Raw genomic sequence first — 17631 nt, 5'->3', positions numbered from 1 at the left:
TCGGTGGGCTGGAGCAAGCAGCCGCAGGAGGCCTGTCTTCATGTCTCTCAGCTTGCCTGCTGCATGCGTGGTACATCAGTATCAACTGCCTTCCGCCCTGCACCTCTGCCTCCATCTGCTGCCATTGCTGCTGCATGAAAAAGAGTCTCCCACAGCCAGCCTCCTGCTCTAGCCCATCAATTCTCAGCTTTACCGCAGCCTCATTGTGTGTCTGGATCACCTGCCTCTCCCTATGACTCTGTCTCTGTCTGCTGCTTGGACAGGGAATCAACTCACCTGCGCCGTGCAGGTTGCACAGTGCCAGAGTGCACCGACCAAGGGCTGCAGCTGCTGCCAGATACCATCAGTCCCCTCGCCTAGCCAGGCTGATTACCCTGATATCGTGTTTCCCCGAAAATAAGCCCTAATCTTTATTTTGGAGGGCCCCCAAATATAAGGCTGGGTCTTATTTTCAGAGAAACACTGTAACAATAAAAATCTGTTCTCCAAAGAACTGTTCACATAATAAAGCATTCTTGAAAACAGATGGTTGCACTCAAATGGTAAAGCTATGGAGTTGCTGCCTTAAGTGGAAAACTCCTGAAAGAAAGCTTTTATTAACTACAGCAAATGTAGGTGACTTTTTAATCCTGCTGAACTAACAGATATAATTAAATGGAGAGAGGAGAGTTGGGAGTAGATTGACTAACAGTACCTCAGTCTACCTTGTCAGATTAATTTTGACTCTAGACAACAAGGAAATTGCTAAGTCATTTGTTTATATTAATGTCTAGCATCCTCTGCAAAGCATGAAATGGGATCTTTCTGTAAGTATTTAAGAACTCATCAAAGCAAAAATGATAGCCATAATCATGTATCATTTTTATCTTTGAGCATAAGGAACAAAAACAGAAACTAGGATGATTAGCTTAATGTAATGTTGACGATGGAGTTACACAGTTAGCTACATTAAAACAAGCCAGGAGTCTTCAAAAAAATCTAGCTTAAAATGACTTAACAAACAAATCTTATTTGGGTAAAATGACCAATATTTCTAAATGCAGTTGTAACATTAAATTATCTATGTTGACATGTTTATTCATTAAAATAAGTAATCAGGTTGCAAAAACCAATACATAGCTCATGAATGCTTTAACTTAATGAGTTTCCAGGTTAAAATTGAAATGAAATAATGGTCAATACAATATCTCTGATTCTTGTCATGAAGAATACATAAAGATTTATATTCTAGAGTTAAGCAGTATCAAATAACTGTGATTTCCAAATATAGTTCAAATGTTCAAGATTCCCAGTATCCTATGGAAATTTATGCACAACCTATAGTTTCAAACAATCTTAAACAACTCTACACATACTCTATTGTTATAATGCATTTTCAAATTTATTCTAGTAGAAATGTTCATCATAACATTCAACAGTACTCAAACTGTGATGTTTGGCAGTCCCATCTACCACCAGAATTTATAATTTCAGAAAGGCTAACAAAATAGTGGCCACTCAAAAGCTGCATAAGTGATCAGAAATGTTACTTTGTCCATATGAATTAAAGTACTTTCAAGAAATTCCATAGAATACAATAATCATGATCAATATTATCAGGGATAATATTGGGTTATAATTTTTATCTAATGAAATATATAAATAATTCCATGAGATCATTATTAGAGCTGTACAAACTTCAAAAAATATTTATCTATACACAACATTAATTAAAAAGAGGAACATGTTATTAGACGCTCATCAAGAAATTAACTTTATGTTTTTTAACAATACATATATTGATCTCAATACTTTTCCTATAAAATACATTGATTTTACACTTAATTCAGTATTTACCAATACCATACCTTGGATGGGTATTTCAGCACCAAGCATTGTGTGTAAAAAATCATCTTTGCTTCCTACAGCTTCAAATTTCAAAAAGACAGCATAATCTTTTCGTGATAGTGTTCTGTCAAAGATCCTATCAATTTGTAGCTGCCTGTAAAATTGAAAATTACATTTACATTTCTATCATTCAGATTCCTAATTTCTAACTGTTGATATCAAACTATATAGCAGAAAAAAAGGGCATCGGATACCATCATTTTAATGAAGAATAGCTGAAAATTTAACTACCGTATTTTTCGGAGTATAAGATGCATCAGAGTATAAGACGCACCCAGGTTTTGAAGAGGCTTTTTTTTAAAGTAGGTAGGTAGATAGAGGGATAGAGAGGGAGAGAAAGAGAGAGAAATACAGTAGGTAGGGAGGGAGGGAGAGAGAGAGAGTAGTTAGTTAGGTAGGTAGATGAAGGGAGAGAGAGAAAGAGAGAGATACAATAGGTAGGTAGGTAGGGAGAGTGTAGGTAGGTAGGTAGGTGGGTGGATAGAGAGAAATAGAGAGAGATAGAGCGAAATACAGTAGATAGGTGGGGGGGGAGAGAGAGAGTAGGTAGGTTCACAAAAACGGCCCTGTTTTTTTTCAAATAAAAAGCATGAATAGCCTTGGGGGGGGCTTGCAGAGTGCTCCGGGGGGGGGGGAGAAGAGCATAAAATGGCCCATTTTTCGCAAAAATATGCCATTTTTTGTCAAAAAAATGCACGCATAGCCTCATGGAGGCTTATAGAGTGCTGCTGGGGTTTGGGGGGGGGGGAACGGCCATTTTCTGCTCATTTCTGCCCTCCCCAGCCCTCAGAAGCTGTCTGAAAGCCTCCATAAGGCTATGCACGGCCATTTTGGTGAAGGGGGCGGGACTTCAGGAGGCAAAAAATGCTGTATTCAGTGTATAAGACGCACCCAGATTTTCAGCCTCTTTTTAGAGGAAAAAAGGTGCGTCTTATACTCTGAAAAATATGGTAATCCAAAATCAGGATATGTTTTATGTAATTTCAACAGATCTTTCCACAATAAATATTCTCATTTGTTAATCATAAGGCCACCTGTAGTACTTTTGTTAGATTATCTTATTCACTATTCAGGATAATGAATATTTCAAGTTTCTTGACATCTTTGATAATGACATTACTTTGGTATTAAAATTTCAACCTACCAACTTCCAAATTATTGAACACATGCATATACAATATGTGGCATTTGCACCCCTTTTTATAATTTCTGATGCTGTGTTGCCTAATTATACTAGTATCTACTATACAATCCTTAAGCTTGCATAGTTCAATAATCTTTTAACAATAAGAGCTATCATCTTAAGTAGCACCATTTTGTTCTAAAAAAACTCTCACCTTAATAAGAAATGAAAACAAATAATAGATATCTTATTTTCCCGCTATGACTTAAAGAATAAAAAGAACAACATACATATTCCTCACTGCCTCTTGAAAATGGAATTCATTAAAGCAGAGGTGTGACACTCAAGGCCCAGGGTGCTTAGATCTGGCCCACGGGGCCATTCAGAAAATAGCAAAGGAGTGGCCCGCAGTGCCTCTGCAAAGCAACACACACACACCACGGCCCATTTTTGGCCAAAATGGAGCCTCTGAGACCTCCTCGAGCCTGTTACAGGCTGAAATGGAGCCTCCATGGGTCAGATCCACTTTTCCCCATCCCAGTTCCCATGGCTTTACTGTACTTACTTTTCGAACAGTTCCAGAAGAGGCTGGCCCACGTGGCAGAGAAGCCAAAGTCTTTTATTCAGAAACCCGTGAAACTGTAAGATGAGATGTAAGGAAAACAGCTTTCCCCATCTGAATAAAAGACCGGCTTCTCTGCCATGAGGGCCTGCAGGCTTAGTTTGGGTGCAGTCTGGCTGGTGACGAGCAGCCTCCCACTTGCTGCTGACTGTCTAGTTCAAATGAGCAGCTTCAGGCATGGCAGACAATCAACAAGGGGCTTCCAGTTCAGCCTGATAAGACAAAGGAATTGATTGGCTGCTGCTGCTGCCTCAATCCCTGAAGCAGGAGGCTGCTGGGACCCAGTCCAGCCTGGGCCTGCTGGCCATAGGGCCCCAGTCGAAGTCTTTTCCTCAGAAGCTCATGAAAACGTTTTCCTTAGATTTCACATTCTTACAGCTTTGCCATCATCTGAATAAAACACTTTGGCTTCTCTGCCAGTGGGTGAGCCTCTTCTGGAGTTCTGGAGATCTTTAAAAAGTAAGTAATCCATGGGAAATGGGATGAGGAGGAGTAAGTGGAATCTGGGATGCTAGCAAAGCAGGCCCAGTCTGTGGAGGATGGGGGGAAGCAACTGTGAGGATCCCAGCGGAGCATGAGATATTTCAGTGGATTGGGGGAGGCCTTGGATGGCCTGCGGCAGCACTAGACCTGCATGCTCTTCCCCACTGAGATACTTCATGTGCATGTGATTAACAAATGCATTGGGGAAAGCAGGAAGTGAACACATTCATTTAACGTGATTCAATCAAACGAATCCTCAGGTTACAAATGTAATTGGCAGACTATTACATTCATAACTCGAGGATTACCTATATAATGAGAGTGGGACGTTGGTTCTTACCTGATACGCCCCTTCTCTGGGCAGGTGGAGACAGCGGTCATGCATGGGTTAACTCAGTCAGTAACCAATAGAACTGAGTCTACCAAAGTGATGTCATCGCCTCTGAGGAGCATGCTCCCCGCTTTTCTTGATGAAGGAGATTAGTAGACTGCTGTGCGTGAACAATAGCTTTCTCCCCAGATGCAATACAACATGCTCATAGAACACCCCTGCGAGGTAGGCCAGAATCCCAAGGGTGGGGATGACCGCTGTCTCCACCTGCCCAGAGAAGGGGCGTATCAGGCAAGAACCAACACCCCATTCTCCTAAGTTGGTGGAGACAGCGGTCATGCATGGTACGTACCAAAGCTGGCGTGTCCCCGGGAGGGAGGAGACTGGCCTAGGAGCAAGAGGACGGAAGGACCTGCTGGAGCACACGCCGTCCGAAAGCCGCCTCCGCAGATGCATACCGATCGACCTTGTAATGCCTTATAAAGGAATTAGGGGAAGCCCAGGTCGCTGCCTTACAGATCTCCTCCACAGAGGCCTGCCGCGCCCATGCTGCTGAAGTGGCTGCGCTGCATGTGGAATGAGCCGTAATGTTGGGTGGTGGAGGGTGGTGGAGGGAGATGATGTGAGATGTAAGACTGAGCAATGGCAGATCTGATCCAACGTCCGATCATGGAGGGAGAGGCTTTTTTTTTTATATAATTTTTATTAAACATTATTACCTTTAAAAAACAGGAAGAAAAATACAGTGACATAAATACAACGACATAAGCAAGACAAATCATACATAACAATATAAAGTAAAACATACAGATACAAATGTCGTTTTAAACATACAACCCCCCCTCCCCTCCCCCCCCCCCCCACGGTGACAGTCATTCACAGCCCAGTTTTTTCTTTCTTTCCTCATTGTTAGGTCTCTAGGCCACATCTTCTCATTGCAAGATTCAGGGATCTATTACGGTACCTATGTTAACTTTCCCCATTTTAAGTCCCTGCTGTTCTCCTTGTCGCCCACATATACCATAGGTTCCAGCTAAGATAATGTTCTGTTTCTCCTTTGTCCCTCAGCCAACCCGTCATTCTGTCCATTTCTGCACATTCGTAGATCTTTTTAATTATAGCATCTTCCGACGGTATAGTAGTGGATTTCCAAAATTGTGCATAGGTTATTCTTGCGGCCACAATTACATGCAGGCTCAAATGCCATATTGAACTGCTTATGTTTTCTGGTTTGATGCTTAGTAACAGGTTCTCGGGTCTCCATTCAATGTTTGCCCCGGTAACCTCTTTTAACCATTTTTTAATCCTTTTCCAATATTTCGTGGCCTCAGTACAGGACCACCAAATATGGTAGAATGTGCCATCCTTTCTTCCACATTTCCAACACAATGGAGATAACCCAGGAAACATCTTGGCTAACCTCGTTGGGGGGAAGTGCCACCTATAAACCATCTTGTATATGTTTTCTTTGAATGCAGTAGATGTTGTAAGTTTAATGGTCTTACTCCATAGATCCCACCATTTGCCCATTTCAATTTTATAACCTAGGTTATAAGGAGAGGGAGAGGCTTTTAGGCCCTTATTGGTCGGGTGAAAAGAGACAAAGAGGGCTTCACTACGTCTGAAGGCTGCTGTGTTGGTGATGTATGTTTTTAGAGCACGCCTGACGTCTAGCTTGTGCCATTTGCGCTCCAAACTGTGAGAAGGAGACGGACAGAAGTTTGGAAGGGTGAGATCCAGGGAATGATGGAACGCTGAATTCACCTTCGGGACAAAGGTGGGGTCGATGCGAAGCACCACACGGTCTGGGTGGAAGACACACAGGTCGGCCCGGATGGAAAGGGTCGCCAACTCTGACACCCTCCGTACCGATGTTATGGCCACCAGAAAGGCAGTCTTGAGAGTGAGGTGGTGCAAAGTTGCCGCCCTGAGGGGTTCAAAGGGCGGTTCTGTAAGGAAGTCGAGGACCTTGGTCAGATCCCAGGAGGGGAATCGGTGCATGACAGGAGGACAGATATTGGATGCCCCTTTGAGGAACTTGCGGACGTGAGGGTGCAAGGAGAGGGGTTCATCTCGGTGGAGAGAAGGAACCAAGGAGAGAGATGACACCTGCCTCCGCAAGGTATTCGGAGAAAGTCCCGTATCAAGACCCTGCTGCAAGAAGTCAAGAAGCTGGGGTACTGCAGCTTTCAATGGGTCCTCCCCTCGCCCCTGACACCATGAGACGAAAGCTTGCCATGTAGATTCATATATCCTATTGGTAGCTGGGCGGCGTGAGGCTTGAATGGTATGGATCACAGTCTCGGAGAGGTTATCTGCCCTCAGGACCGCCCGCTCAGCCTCCAAGCAGTTAGGCATAGCCAGTGTAGATCTGGGTGGTGTATGGAGCCCTGATGGAGGAAGGATGGAATCATTGGCAAGAGCCATTGAGGTTCCACTGAAAGATTGATCAGGTCCGCATACCATGGTTGGCGCGGCCAATTGGGGGCAACCAGGATGAGCTCGGCCTCTTCCTCCAGCATTTTCCGAATCACCCTCTGTAACAGGGGGAAGGGAGGGAAGGCGTACAGGAGACCGCGAGGCCACCTGCACCTGAGAGCATCCGTCCCTTCCGCGCCTGGTGTTGTGTAACGAGACAGGTACCTGGGCAGCTGGTTGTTGGCAGATGTTGCGAAGAGATCCAAGGCTGGAGTCCCGTACCTGGCCAACAGCTGATGAAAAATGCGTTGATTCAAGCTCCACTCCCTGGGTCGATCGTTGTGCGGCTCAGCCAGTCTGCTGCAGTGTTGTCCGACCCAGAGATGTGCTCGGCGCGTAGGGAGAGAAAGTTGGTCTCCGCCCAAGTTCCTAGTTGAAAGGCAGATTCCATGAGAGAGACAGCTCTCGTCCCCCCGGCGGTTAACATGCGCCTTGGCCGTGGTGTTGTCCATCCGGATCAACACATGTGAGTTCTGGAGAAAAGGCTGGAAGCGAAGGAGAGCTAGATAGATGGCCCTCAACTCTAGCCAATTCATACTGTGTGATAGGTTTGAATCGGACCAAAGCCCTTGTGCTACTTGTTCCTCCAAGTGAGCACCCCAGCCCATGAGGCTCGCGTCTGTCATTACTACAAGATGTGGAGGGTCCCTGAAAAGAGAGCCCTGAGCAATGGCCGGGGAGATCCACCAGTTTAGGAATAACAATACTTCTGGGGACAGGGAGACCTTCACTGAGGAACAGCTGCTGTTGGACTTCTGGAATGGCAGAAGAAACCACTGGAGGCAGCAGCTGTGGAGCCGTGCCCAAGGAACGATGGACAAGCAGGAGACCATCTTCCCCAGCAGCTAAAACAGCTGAAGAAGAGGGACCGGCTGCCTCCTTCGTACCTCCTTGGCTAACTCCGAGACTGTTCTGGCGGTCCTGGGACAGGAAGACTTTGCCCTGGGATGAATCTATGAGGGCTCCCAGGTGCACCAGGCGAGGGGTAGGGATGAAGTGACTCTTCTCCCGATTGATGGAGAACCCCACATCCTCTAAAACCTGAAGGGTGTCCTGGAGATCCCAGAGGGCCTGGGTGTGAGACCTGGACAACAGAAGGATGTCGTCCAGGTAGCAGAAAGTCCGGATGGGCTTGGCCCGCAGATGTGCGGCTATGACAGACAGAAGTTTCATGAAAACCTTTGGGGCTGAGGACAGCCCGAAGGGGAGGGCCCAATATTGGTAATGGAGGCCCGCATGGACAAAGCGGAGAAACCTCCTGTGCTGTTTGTGGATGGGCATGTGGAGGTAAGCCTCCGTAAGGTCCACTGATGTGAGGAGATCGTATGGATGGGCATGTGGAGGTAAGCCTCCGTAAGGTCCACTGATGTGAGGAGATCGTGTCTGCGAACACTCTCCAGAATTGATAGGAGAGAGTGCATCTTGAATCTCCTGTATCTGATGAACTGATTTAAAAATTTTAGATCGAGGATTTCCCTCCAGCCCCCCGAAGACTTTGGCACGATAAAAAGACGAGAATAAAACCCTCGTCCCTCCTGACCTGGAGGTACAGGTTGAATGGCCCGAATCTGGAGCAGATGTTGGATGGCTGATGTTGCTCTACCAGGAGCCTTTTTTGAGGGTTCCTGGAGATTGGGCACATGACAAAGTGGTTCGGAGGACTGGAGCGCAAATCCAGAAGACCGAATCTGATTGTGCACTTGACCCATGCGTCGTTGGTGATGTCGTCCCAACGATCCACAAAGGTCAACATACGCCCCCCTATTGGGAGATTCTCCAGGCAGTCACTTCTGCCTCTTAAAGGAGTGGTTGGAATTGTCCTTGAAAGGCTTTCTGGGCTGGAATCTCTGGTTGTTCCTGCCTGATCTATAGGGGAAGGAGGGGGCCTGTCTGGGAGGGGCCTGCCACTGTGGACAGGAGGTGGAAGCACTCCCGTCCTGGTTATGAAAGGGCTGCCTGCGGTAAAAAGAATGGTTCCGACCAAGAGCCAAGGTGGCGCAGTGGTTAAATGCAGCACTGCAGGCTACTGCTAGATCAGCAGGTCAGCGGTTCAAATCTCACCGGCTCAGGGTTGACTCAGCCTTCCATCCTTCCGAGGTGGGTAAAATGAGGACCCAGATTGTTGGGGGCAATATGCTGACTCTCTGTAAACCGCTTAGAGAGACCTGAAAGGCCTATGAAGCGGTATATAAGTCTACTGCTATTGCTATTGCTATTCTTGTTTTTTAGTGGCTGGTTGCAGAACTTTCCTCTTATCCTTGGACTCTACCAGAAGGGGTTCTAATGGAGGAACAAAGAGAAGGGATGAAGAGTAGGGAGAGGAGGCAAGTCTCCACTTGGCCCGCGCTTCAGCCTGCCACTGTTTTAGCCAGAGAAGCCGGTGGGTGGAGATGGAAAAAGCAATGGCTTTGGACGCAAACCGGGCCGCGTCCAAGGAGGCATCTGCAATGTATTCTAGAGCTGCCTTGATCTTGTTAATGTCTCTGCGAGCCCTAGAATCCCTGGCTGGAAGGCGAGGTTGAAGTTGTCTCAGCCACAGAAGAGCGGAGCGGCTAAAGAAGGAAGCGGATGTGCCCGCTCTAACGGCCCAAGCTGAGGCCTGATGGCCCTTGACTAGAGTTTGTTCTATTCTCTTGTCTTCACGTTGCAGAGCTTCCTCCGGAGCTGTTGAGGCCGCGTTGGGAGAGGAAAGGGCAATAATAGGTAAATCAATAGAAGGTACCTCTAAAGCCTTAGCGAGGTCAGGAGCGACATTGTACAGGCGCTTGTCCGAGGCATTGGGGAGGGCTCCAGTACCTGGAGAAGCCCATTGATTCTGGACAACGTCTATGAAGAACCTTGGTGCTGGAATCACCTCCTTCTCCACCGTAGGCTGGATGAAGAGTGGGTCAGTGATGTCAGCCTTGTCAGCTTCCGAACTCTGAGGTGCCTTTGGAGAGGGGATGCCTGCGATCTTTTTGGCCTTCAAAAGGAGAGAACGAAAGACAGCAGATTTAAACAAACCAACAAATGGAGGAGGGTCGGGAGGTAGGCCCTCATACTCCGATAGATCTGAGTCTCTTGCAGGACGTTCCTCTTCCCCAAACACCGATGGTTGACTGGAAGTGCCAGGTAGCTCATGTGAAGAAGAAGCCGAGAGATCTCCATCCCTGTGCCTAGACCTGGAGAAAGAAGCAGACCTGCGAGAAGCAGAACGATTAGAGAACCTGTGTTTAAGGCCTGCTGCTATACCCAGTTCTATGGCCTCAGAGATGGTATCAGCCATGCCTGGCGAGTAAAAACGACATTGGCGGGGGGTGGGCGAAATATTTCCCTGGTAGAGGGGATCCTCATTAGGGGTAACACTCCTGCTACAATCTGAATCATCCCCACTGTAGGCTAAAGCATCAGTGCCCCTAGCTTCCTCAGGCTGCAGGATGGACACAGCAGGGGAGAGGTCATCCTCCGAATCCGAAGCAAAATCAGAGGGGTGACTAGAAGGAATAGGCCCCTGGTCCTGGAATATACAAGGTTCAGGTTCACCTTGAGCCAAGGTGGCGCAGTGGTTAAATGCAGCACTGCAGGCTACTGCTAGATCAGCAGGTCAGCGGTTCAAATCTCACCGGCTCAGGGTTGACTCAGCCTTCCATCCTTCCGAGGTGGGTAAAATGAGGACCCAGATTGTTGGGGGCAATATGCTGACTCTCTGTAAACCGCTTAGAGAGGCCTGAAAGGCCTATGAAGCGGTATATAAGTCTACTGCTATAGTCTTAGACCTGGCCTTCTTAGCCGGAACCTGAGGGGCCCTGTCATCCTCCTGAAGAGATGGATCCTGCACCTCCCCGAGTAGGCCTGGGGTCACTGGGGGTGGGCTCTGCGTTGGTAGCCTGAGCAGGCCTGCACTTGCGGCCTCGAGTAGCAGGGGGTTCGATGGTAGGGGCAGGGGCCAAGGAGGTAGGAGGCAGTTGAGGCTCCAGAGGAGGAGAGGAGGCCATAGCCAGTACTCACAGTTCCTTGATCCAAAATGGCCACCGGAAGATCTTCGCGCCAAAATTAACAGCCACTGAGGCTGCAGAGCCTATGGGCCGGATCCACGAGGTTGCCTAGGCCTCGCAATGCAAATGGGCTTTTTAGGCCCTGTGGAGAGGTCGAGGAGCCAGGAAACAAGCCACAGACCTTTAAAAGCTGATCAGAGCGACGATGGGAGGCAGCCTCGTTGTTATTTCAGAGGGAGGGAGGATCCGTTGCTGATATGAAACTCCCCAGGAGTTCGGAGGCTCTTCAGCGGCAATTAGCAGCAATTAGCAGCAAGGCAGGGGCCTGGATTTCCCCTCTAAGGAGTTTGAAGTCTCCTGAGTATTTCAGCTGCTCTGGTGAAGTTCAAAGCCGCAGAAGCCCGGAGGCTTTCACCCACCGGGAAGCCAGCAATTAGGCTTTAAAAGGCAAGCCTGCAATTTAGGCGCATTAGCACTCTCTAGCCCTGAGGCTATTGAGAGATTTCTTTTAAAGGAGCCCAGACCAGAGAGACAATTTAGAAGGACCAATCTGTTAGTAATTTTGATAAATCCAATTAATTTTACCCATTTTTAAGAAATAGTTGAGGAGAAGCAATTAGCACAGCCAGTTCCTATCGAACTGAGTCTAGAAAAGCGGGGAGCATGCTCCTCAGAGGCGATGACATCACTTTGGTAGACTCAGTTCTATTGCTTACTGACTAAGTTAACCCATGCATGACCGCTGTCTCCACCAACTTAGGAGAATGAGGGAGGGTCTCAGGGAAGTCCTGTCTTAGCACTTGGCCACTACAGGTCCACCACCCCGACAAGTCCCATGCCACACCTACCATGGCCACGCCCACCCTGGGCATGCTCCAACTCGGCCCTCTGAAGTAAAACACAACCCTGATGTGGCTCTCAATGAAATTGAATTTGACAACCCTGCATTAAAGCATTTCACCTAATTTAGAGTAAGGTAGATTATCTTGACAGAAAGAATAGATCTCTTACCAAAGCAATGAGGTGATCATTGCTTAAGTTCAAAACAAGAAGGTATGTGTAAACATTTCATAACCTAACTGTAACCCCATCCCAATTAACATGCCTATAAGACAGAGAAAACATAATAAAATTTGGAAAATTATATTACTATAGTCCATCTTAATAAGAGTCATTTTAAACTTCTATGCAATTTATATTTTAGTATGTTCTACATTGTAGGGTTGACATCAAAATAGGCTAATTATAATACGATATATATTGCTATAATGAAGAAAATAAATTGTTTTATGGAATTAGGAATATACATACTTGGGGTATGTATGTATGTATGTATGTATGTATGTATACATACATACATACATACATATATATGTTGTATTTGTGCTGATAAATAAATAAAGGGATGGTCTAATAAATAAAGGGAAGGACAGAGAATGGAAGTAGTGATCTTCCTCCCATATTTGGGCATACCGGGGGTTGTAAATAAATAAATAAATAAATAAATAAATAAATAAATAAATAAATATACACACACACACACATACATACACACACACACACACATACACATACATATACATACATACATATACACATACATATACACATACATATACATATATACATACATACATACATACATACATACATACACATACATACATACATATATATATACACATACATACATACATACATACATACATACACACACACACACACATGTCCATACAGATGCATAAATACACACACAATAGAGCTTTTATCATTTTGTTGTGCTCATTACTGCAGTTTACAAAACCACTTACTTTGGACTAAAAGAAAGAAAAACCACAGTCTTCTGATAAGGTTGTAGTGTTCCTTCATTAGGAATGCAAGTAATCAGAGTTGAAACATCTGTTCCTTGATTGCAAGGATAATTTTTCAAAACAGCATTTGAACTCTGCTTAATATCTGTGCCCTATAGGAAAACATAAAATGAATATGCTAAAAATTACTCACTCTATGTATTTACATGGATGTTTCATATATAAGGTTAATAAATTTACTGAAAAGATAAGTTATAAAAATGTGAAGAAAACTTGCCACTAAGTCTAAACCCACTAACCTTTCCTTTAAAACAGAGGTGTCAAACTCAAGGCCCAGGGGCCGATGTGGTCGGATCCAAGTGCACAGCCATTCTGGAAACTAAGGGGCTGGCCCACTTCACTTCAGCCTGGCCCATGCCATTTGGGCAGGCACATATGTGCACAGGAGGTAGCGGGCACATGTGTGCCTGTTGGGATGGTTTGGCCCAGGCCTATGCGCACAGGAGGTGTTGGGCCAGTGTCACCTCCGCCCAGCCCAGCCCATCTCAGTGTGGCTGCCACCAGGTTTAAAATAAGTGCCGTGCCCCCCACCAACGTCTCCAGCCTTTCAGGAGTGAGTGAGTTTGTGTGTGTATGTGTCCTCGTGCACAGAGAGGGAGCTATCCGGCAGCAGGGGCTCCACAGCTGGTCCTCCAGGAAAAAGGTGTGGCAGTGGGGCACCAACACCTGTAGCATGCAGAGTCAGAGGGAGGCACATGATGTAGACCACCAGACGTGTCTGCTCCATCCCATGTGGCTGGAACGGGCAGGCAGCTGCCTGGCACATCCAGCAGGCCAGACCACTTGCTTCTCCCCTGCGCCTCTGTGGGCTGAGACAAGTTTAGGCAGGGGGTAGGGCCGCTGCTGCCCATCATCATCGACCCGCCTACTCTGTCCCATCTGTTTTTGCTTATGGTTGGAGAGCAGGTCGGTGCTGGTCATCTCCTCAGCCCCCTTGCCAGTCTTGCCCTTGGCTCCCACATGGAGTATGTTCCACTCATGCACCCAATGTAACTCAGCACTGCTGTGAGCCACTGCCACCACCAAGGCCGCCAGCAACTTGCACAGGTCCATTAGGCTGCTGCCACTGCCGCCCGAAGCACCAGGCCTACCCAGCATGAAGGAGGCAAAGCAGCCACCTAGAAAGTCCAAGTAGAGGTGATAGAGCATGCCCAGGCCCAGCAGGCAAAAAGTGGCCACCATTAGTAAGGAAAGCCAGATCTCCATCGGCACCATGGCTCCTCAAGCCCAGCCAGGATTATGTGCTTCCCTCCCATCTCTACTGGGCCTGGGCAGCCATGCTGGTGAAGTGCCGCTCTTGCACACCCAATGCATCTCAGCATCGCTGTGGGCCACTGATGCACTTGGATATATGAGAGAAACATGCTCCACGTGCAGGCCAAGGGCAAGACCCATGAGGGGGCCATGTAGGAGATGACCAGCAGAGACCTGCTCTCCAACTGCAAGCCAAAACTGACAGTGGGATGGAATAGACACATCCAGTGATCTGCATCACATTCCTCCCCGCGCCTCCGCCTGCTGCTGGCTGGCCCAGTGGTGGCAGCGGGCTCCAGAGCCACAACATGGACCAGCTGAGGGGCCAGCAGGCTGCGGCTATAGCCATAAACCACCACCACCCTGCACACAAAGGGCAGAGAGCACGCAGTGGCCCATGGTTTCCAGCTGTAGCTGCCCTGCCTGACTTGCCTCACCTCATTCTGAGGGAAGAGCCTCGTGCCCACCGTCCCACTCACTGGAGACCCCTGGATTATCTCCCCAATGCCGCCCAGCCCCCAGAGGCATCACCCACATGAGTGATGTCAACTGGCTACGTCCCCAGGCCCCACCCAGTCAGCCATGATCACCCTGGCCATGCCCCTCCTCCACCACCACCCCACCCCCCATAGGACAACCACAATGCTGATCCAGCCCTCAATGAAATCAAATTTGACACCCCTGGCTTCAAAACATGACAAGCATAACAAAAAAAAAAGTAATACATTTGAACAATTATTATTCATCAACAAATGTCCATTAATATGACAGGCATTTATATGTCCATGCACTTCAGAAATCCCAAAACTATTACAACATTCATCTGATGTATTCCTACAACTTTCACATGACACCTTAAGGGTAAATAATAAAGTCATATAATGTCAAAGCAATGGGTTGGTTTTAATTCCACTTTAACATATTGTTCCATGTTTTAACATTTCATTTATTTGTGAGAGAGGTCAGAAGTAAATTTGTGGACAATAGTAGAATGTAATTTAAAACTGCCTTTTGAAATGGCTTTTGAACATTTATACGAACTGTGTTTAAAAATACAACGCCCAAATCTGCCCTATAGTTTACTCTTACCTTTTCACATTATATTATCAAGTGCAAGAATCATAGGAACTCTCATTTATATACAAATAGTAGCCAAAATGTAAAACAGTAACAATCTTTATTTCTCCTTTGATAGCTTCTAAGTATGATAGAGAGGAAAGGGAATTATTCTGAAAAAGAGATAGGTGTTTAAAAGCAGGACTAAAATCAAGAGTTTCCTTACCATCTCTCCACCAACAGCATTATCCATCAAGACTGCCACCCAATCCGTAGGCTCTGGACTTTTATTGTGAAGAATAACTTCCTCTATCTTGGAGGTTCCAAAGTAAACATATCCAAAATTAACACACTGGATAGTATTTGAGTGAGGCACACCTAAAACCTCAAGAACTTGTTCCACAATATTGGCTTTGATCTTTATCACAGCAGTGGGCACTCCCTGCAACTCCACACTTTGGATAACAACAGATTAAAAAAAGGAATTTTGGGCTTCAGGCAATCATAAATTAATAATGCTACATTAAATCATTTGGAATTTAAGATATAATTAACATATTTCATATATACACACACACCTGAAATTTGTAACAGTTGCCTATTTGTAACATTCAATGTTTTGTATCAGAATACTAAGTGCTCTGAATATTACATATTAGAAGAATTTACTAATTCATCATTATCCCCAATTTGGAATAATAAAGGAAACACCAAATTTCAATAAAGGAAAGATTTTTTAAATAAGGCTTCAAATTAGATTTTACTGAGAATTGAAGTTTACCTTTGCATTCTATCTAAATAAAATTAAATAATCTGAGACTGATACCCAATGCACTGAGCTCTGTCATTTAATTTATTTAATCACATCCATCCATTCTTTAGATAGGAAATTGAGTGTATGTAATAAAAAAGATCTATCATTCGGTCAAATTGTTCTTATTACATACACACTTTGAATTGACAATATTTTTACTTATTTCACTGACCCAAATATTGTAGTCAAACATATCAAGGCAGTGAAAGAGCAAATAATACTACAGTAAATGTAAGAAGCATACAGCATATGCTTCCATTTATTTATATGTATCATAACATTTAATTCAAGAAGTAAATTAAAAGAGACAACATTGCAATTTAAATATACTACACTTACGTGGCTAGTTGATTAAGTATTTTGGGTACATCGGTACATATCTCTACTTTTATCAATTTCATTGTTTTTGGTTCTATCACGCCACTGATTGGTGCTATAATAATTGGAACACTTCCTCTATATTTTATGTGAAATGTACCTTAAAATATAAAAAAAATATAATAAAAACAAAACCATTTTAGTTGATATATGATAAAAGGCTCACAATAACATTACCTTATGATTGTACCTTACGGCTGTACCTTATGATTTGTGATGAATGTATCTTTTCTTTTATGTACACTGAGAGCAGATGAACCAGACAATTTCCTTGTGTGTCAAATCACACATGGCCAATAAAGAATTCTATTCTATGCTATGCTATGCTATGCTATAAAAGGATCACAATAACAGCATGATAAGATACATCATCAAGATGCATCATCTCATCAAGATTCTGTCTTCCTCAGCTCTTTCTCAGTCATATTTGTATGATAATGTGGATGAATAATGTGAGTTGTTTCCTTTTATTGTTAACAATCATTATTGTTTTTGGAAAAGTCATAGTTCCAAGTTTATAAAAAGCGGTTTTGCTGCAGTTACAGTTAATGTATACTTATACATTCCTCTGAGGTAAAGCTAACAATAAATGTTAAATCCAAGCAATCATACAATCAAGCAGAACTGCAGACTCCTCTCATTGTACATACAACCATAGAAATGAAAGAATGTAAAATTTAACAATTATACAGTCATGGTTCCGAGTAATGCTCCCAATCAATTAATGACTCTAAGGTTGTGGCTTTTCTCAAAGATCCTGTTTATTGGGTACATCATATCGGCAAGTTCAAATGTGAAACCAACTCTGAACAATTCCCACAGTTTGATATAATTAAAGAATAGACATTGTCCACCCCCCCTTGTGTCACAGGTCACGTTAACCAACCAAGCAGGTGATGAACTTCTCATCACTCCCTCCTGCAATTGCTAGATTCAGCTGACCTTCATTCTCATGTGTTTTATCGTTGTTATTTCTGGCACTGTAGAGGAAAACATTCTACATTCTTTACATCCCCCTCCCCCCATATGCAGAGGAACTTAGAAATGAAGCAAAGTATAGCTTCATCTAGAGTCGTTTCGAGAGTTGACTTATACATCAATCATTATACATTGCACTGGTTAGAATGCAGTATTGTAGGCAACATTGGTCCCTAGCCAGGAGTTTGATCCTGACCAATTCAAGATTGACTCAGCCTTCCATCCTTCCTTTTTTGTGTGTGTATGTATATATTTTTTATTTTTCATTTTCATTTTCGTACACTCACATGTATACACCATACAGTATTAAACAATAATTGCATCAATTCCTCTTGTCAACAATGCTCCAGAAAATAAAAGCCCAATATACCTCTTCCATTCT

At 44.8% G+C, this 17631-nt stretch overlaps 1 protein-coding gene across 1 annotated transcript in view; it reads right to left on the bottom strand.

The window, feature by feature from the left end:
• The window catches only part of CFAP47 (cilia and flagella associated protein 47), a 72923-nt gene that overhangs the window by 38652 nt on the left and 16640 nt on the right, over window positions 1-17631 (bottom strand). The window contains 6 exon segments of the mRNA XM_032220387.1: window positions 1848-1951; window positions 7949-7958; window positions 8713-8720; window positions 12698-12861; window positions 15306-15534; window positions 16233-16371. Coding sequence (XP_032076278.1) covers window positions 1848-1951; window positions 7949-7958; window positions 8713-8720; window positions 12698-12861; window positions 15306-15534; window positions 16233-16371 — 654 coding nt within the window.

Source organism: Thamnophis elegans, chromosome 6, assembly GCF_009769535.1.
Source record: "Thamnophis elegans isolate rThaEle1 chromosome 6, rThaEle1.pri, whole genome shotgun sequence".
In the NCBI taxonomy this organism is placed as follows: Eukaryota; Metazoa; Chordata; class Lepidosauria; order Squamata; family Colubridae; genus Thamnophis; species Thamnophis elegans.
The sequence above is the reverse complement of the archived record's forward strand: the minus strand, read 5'-3'. Positions and strand labels throughout refer to the sequence as shown.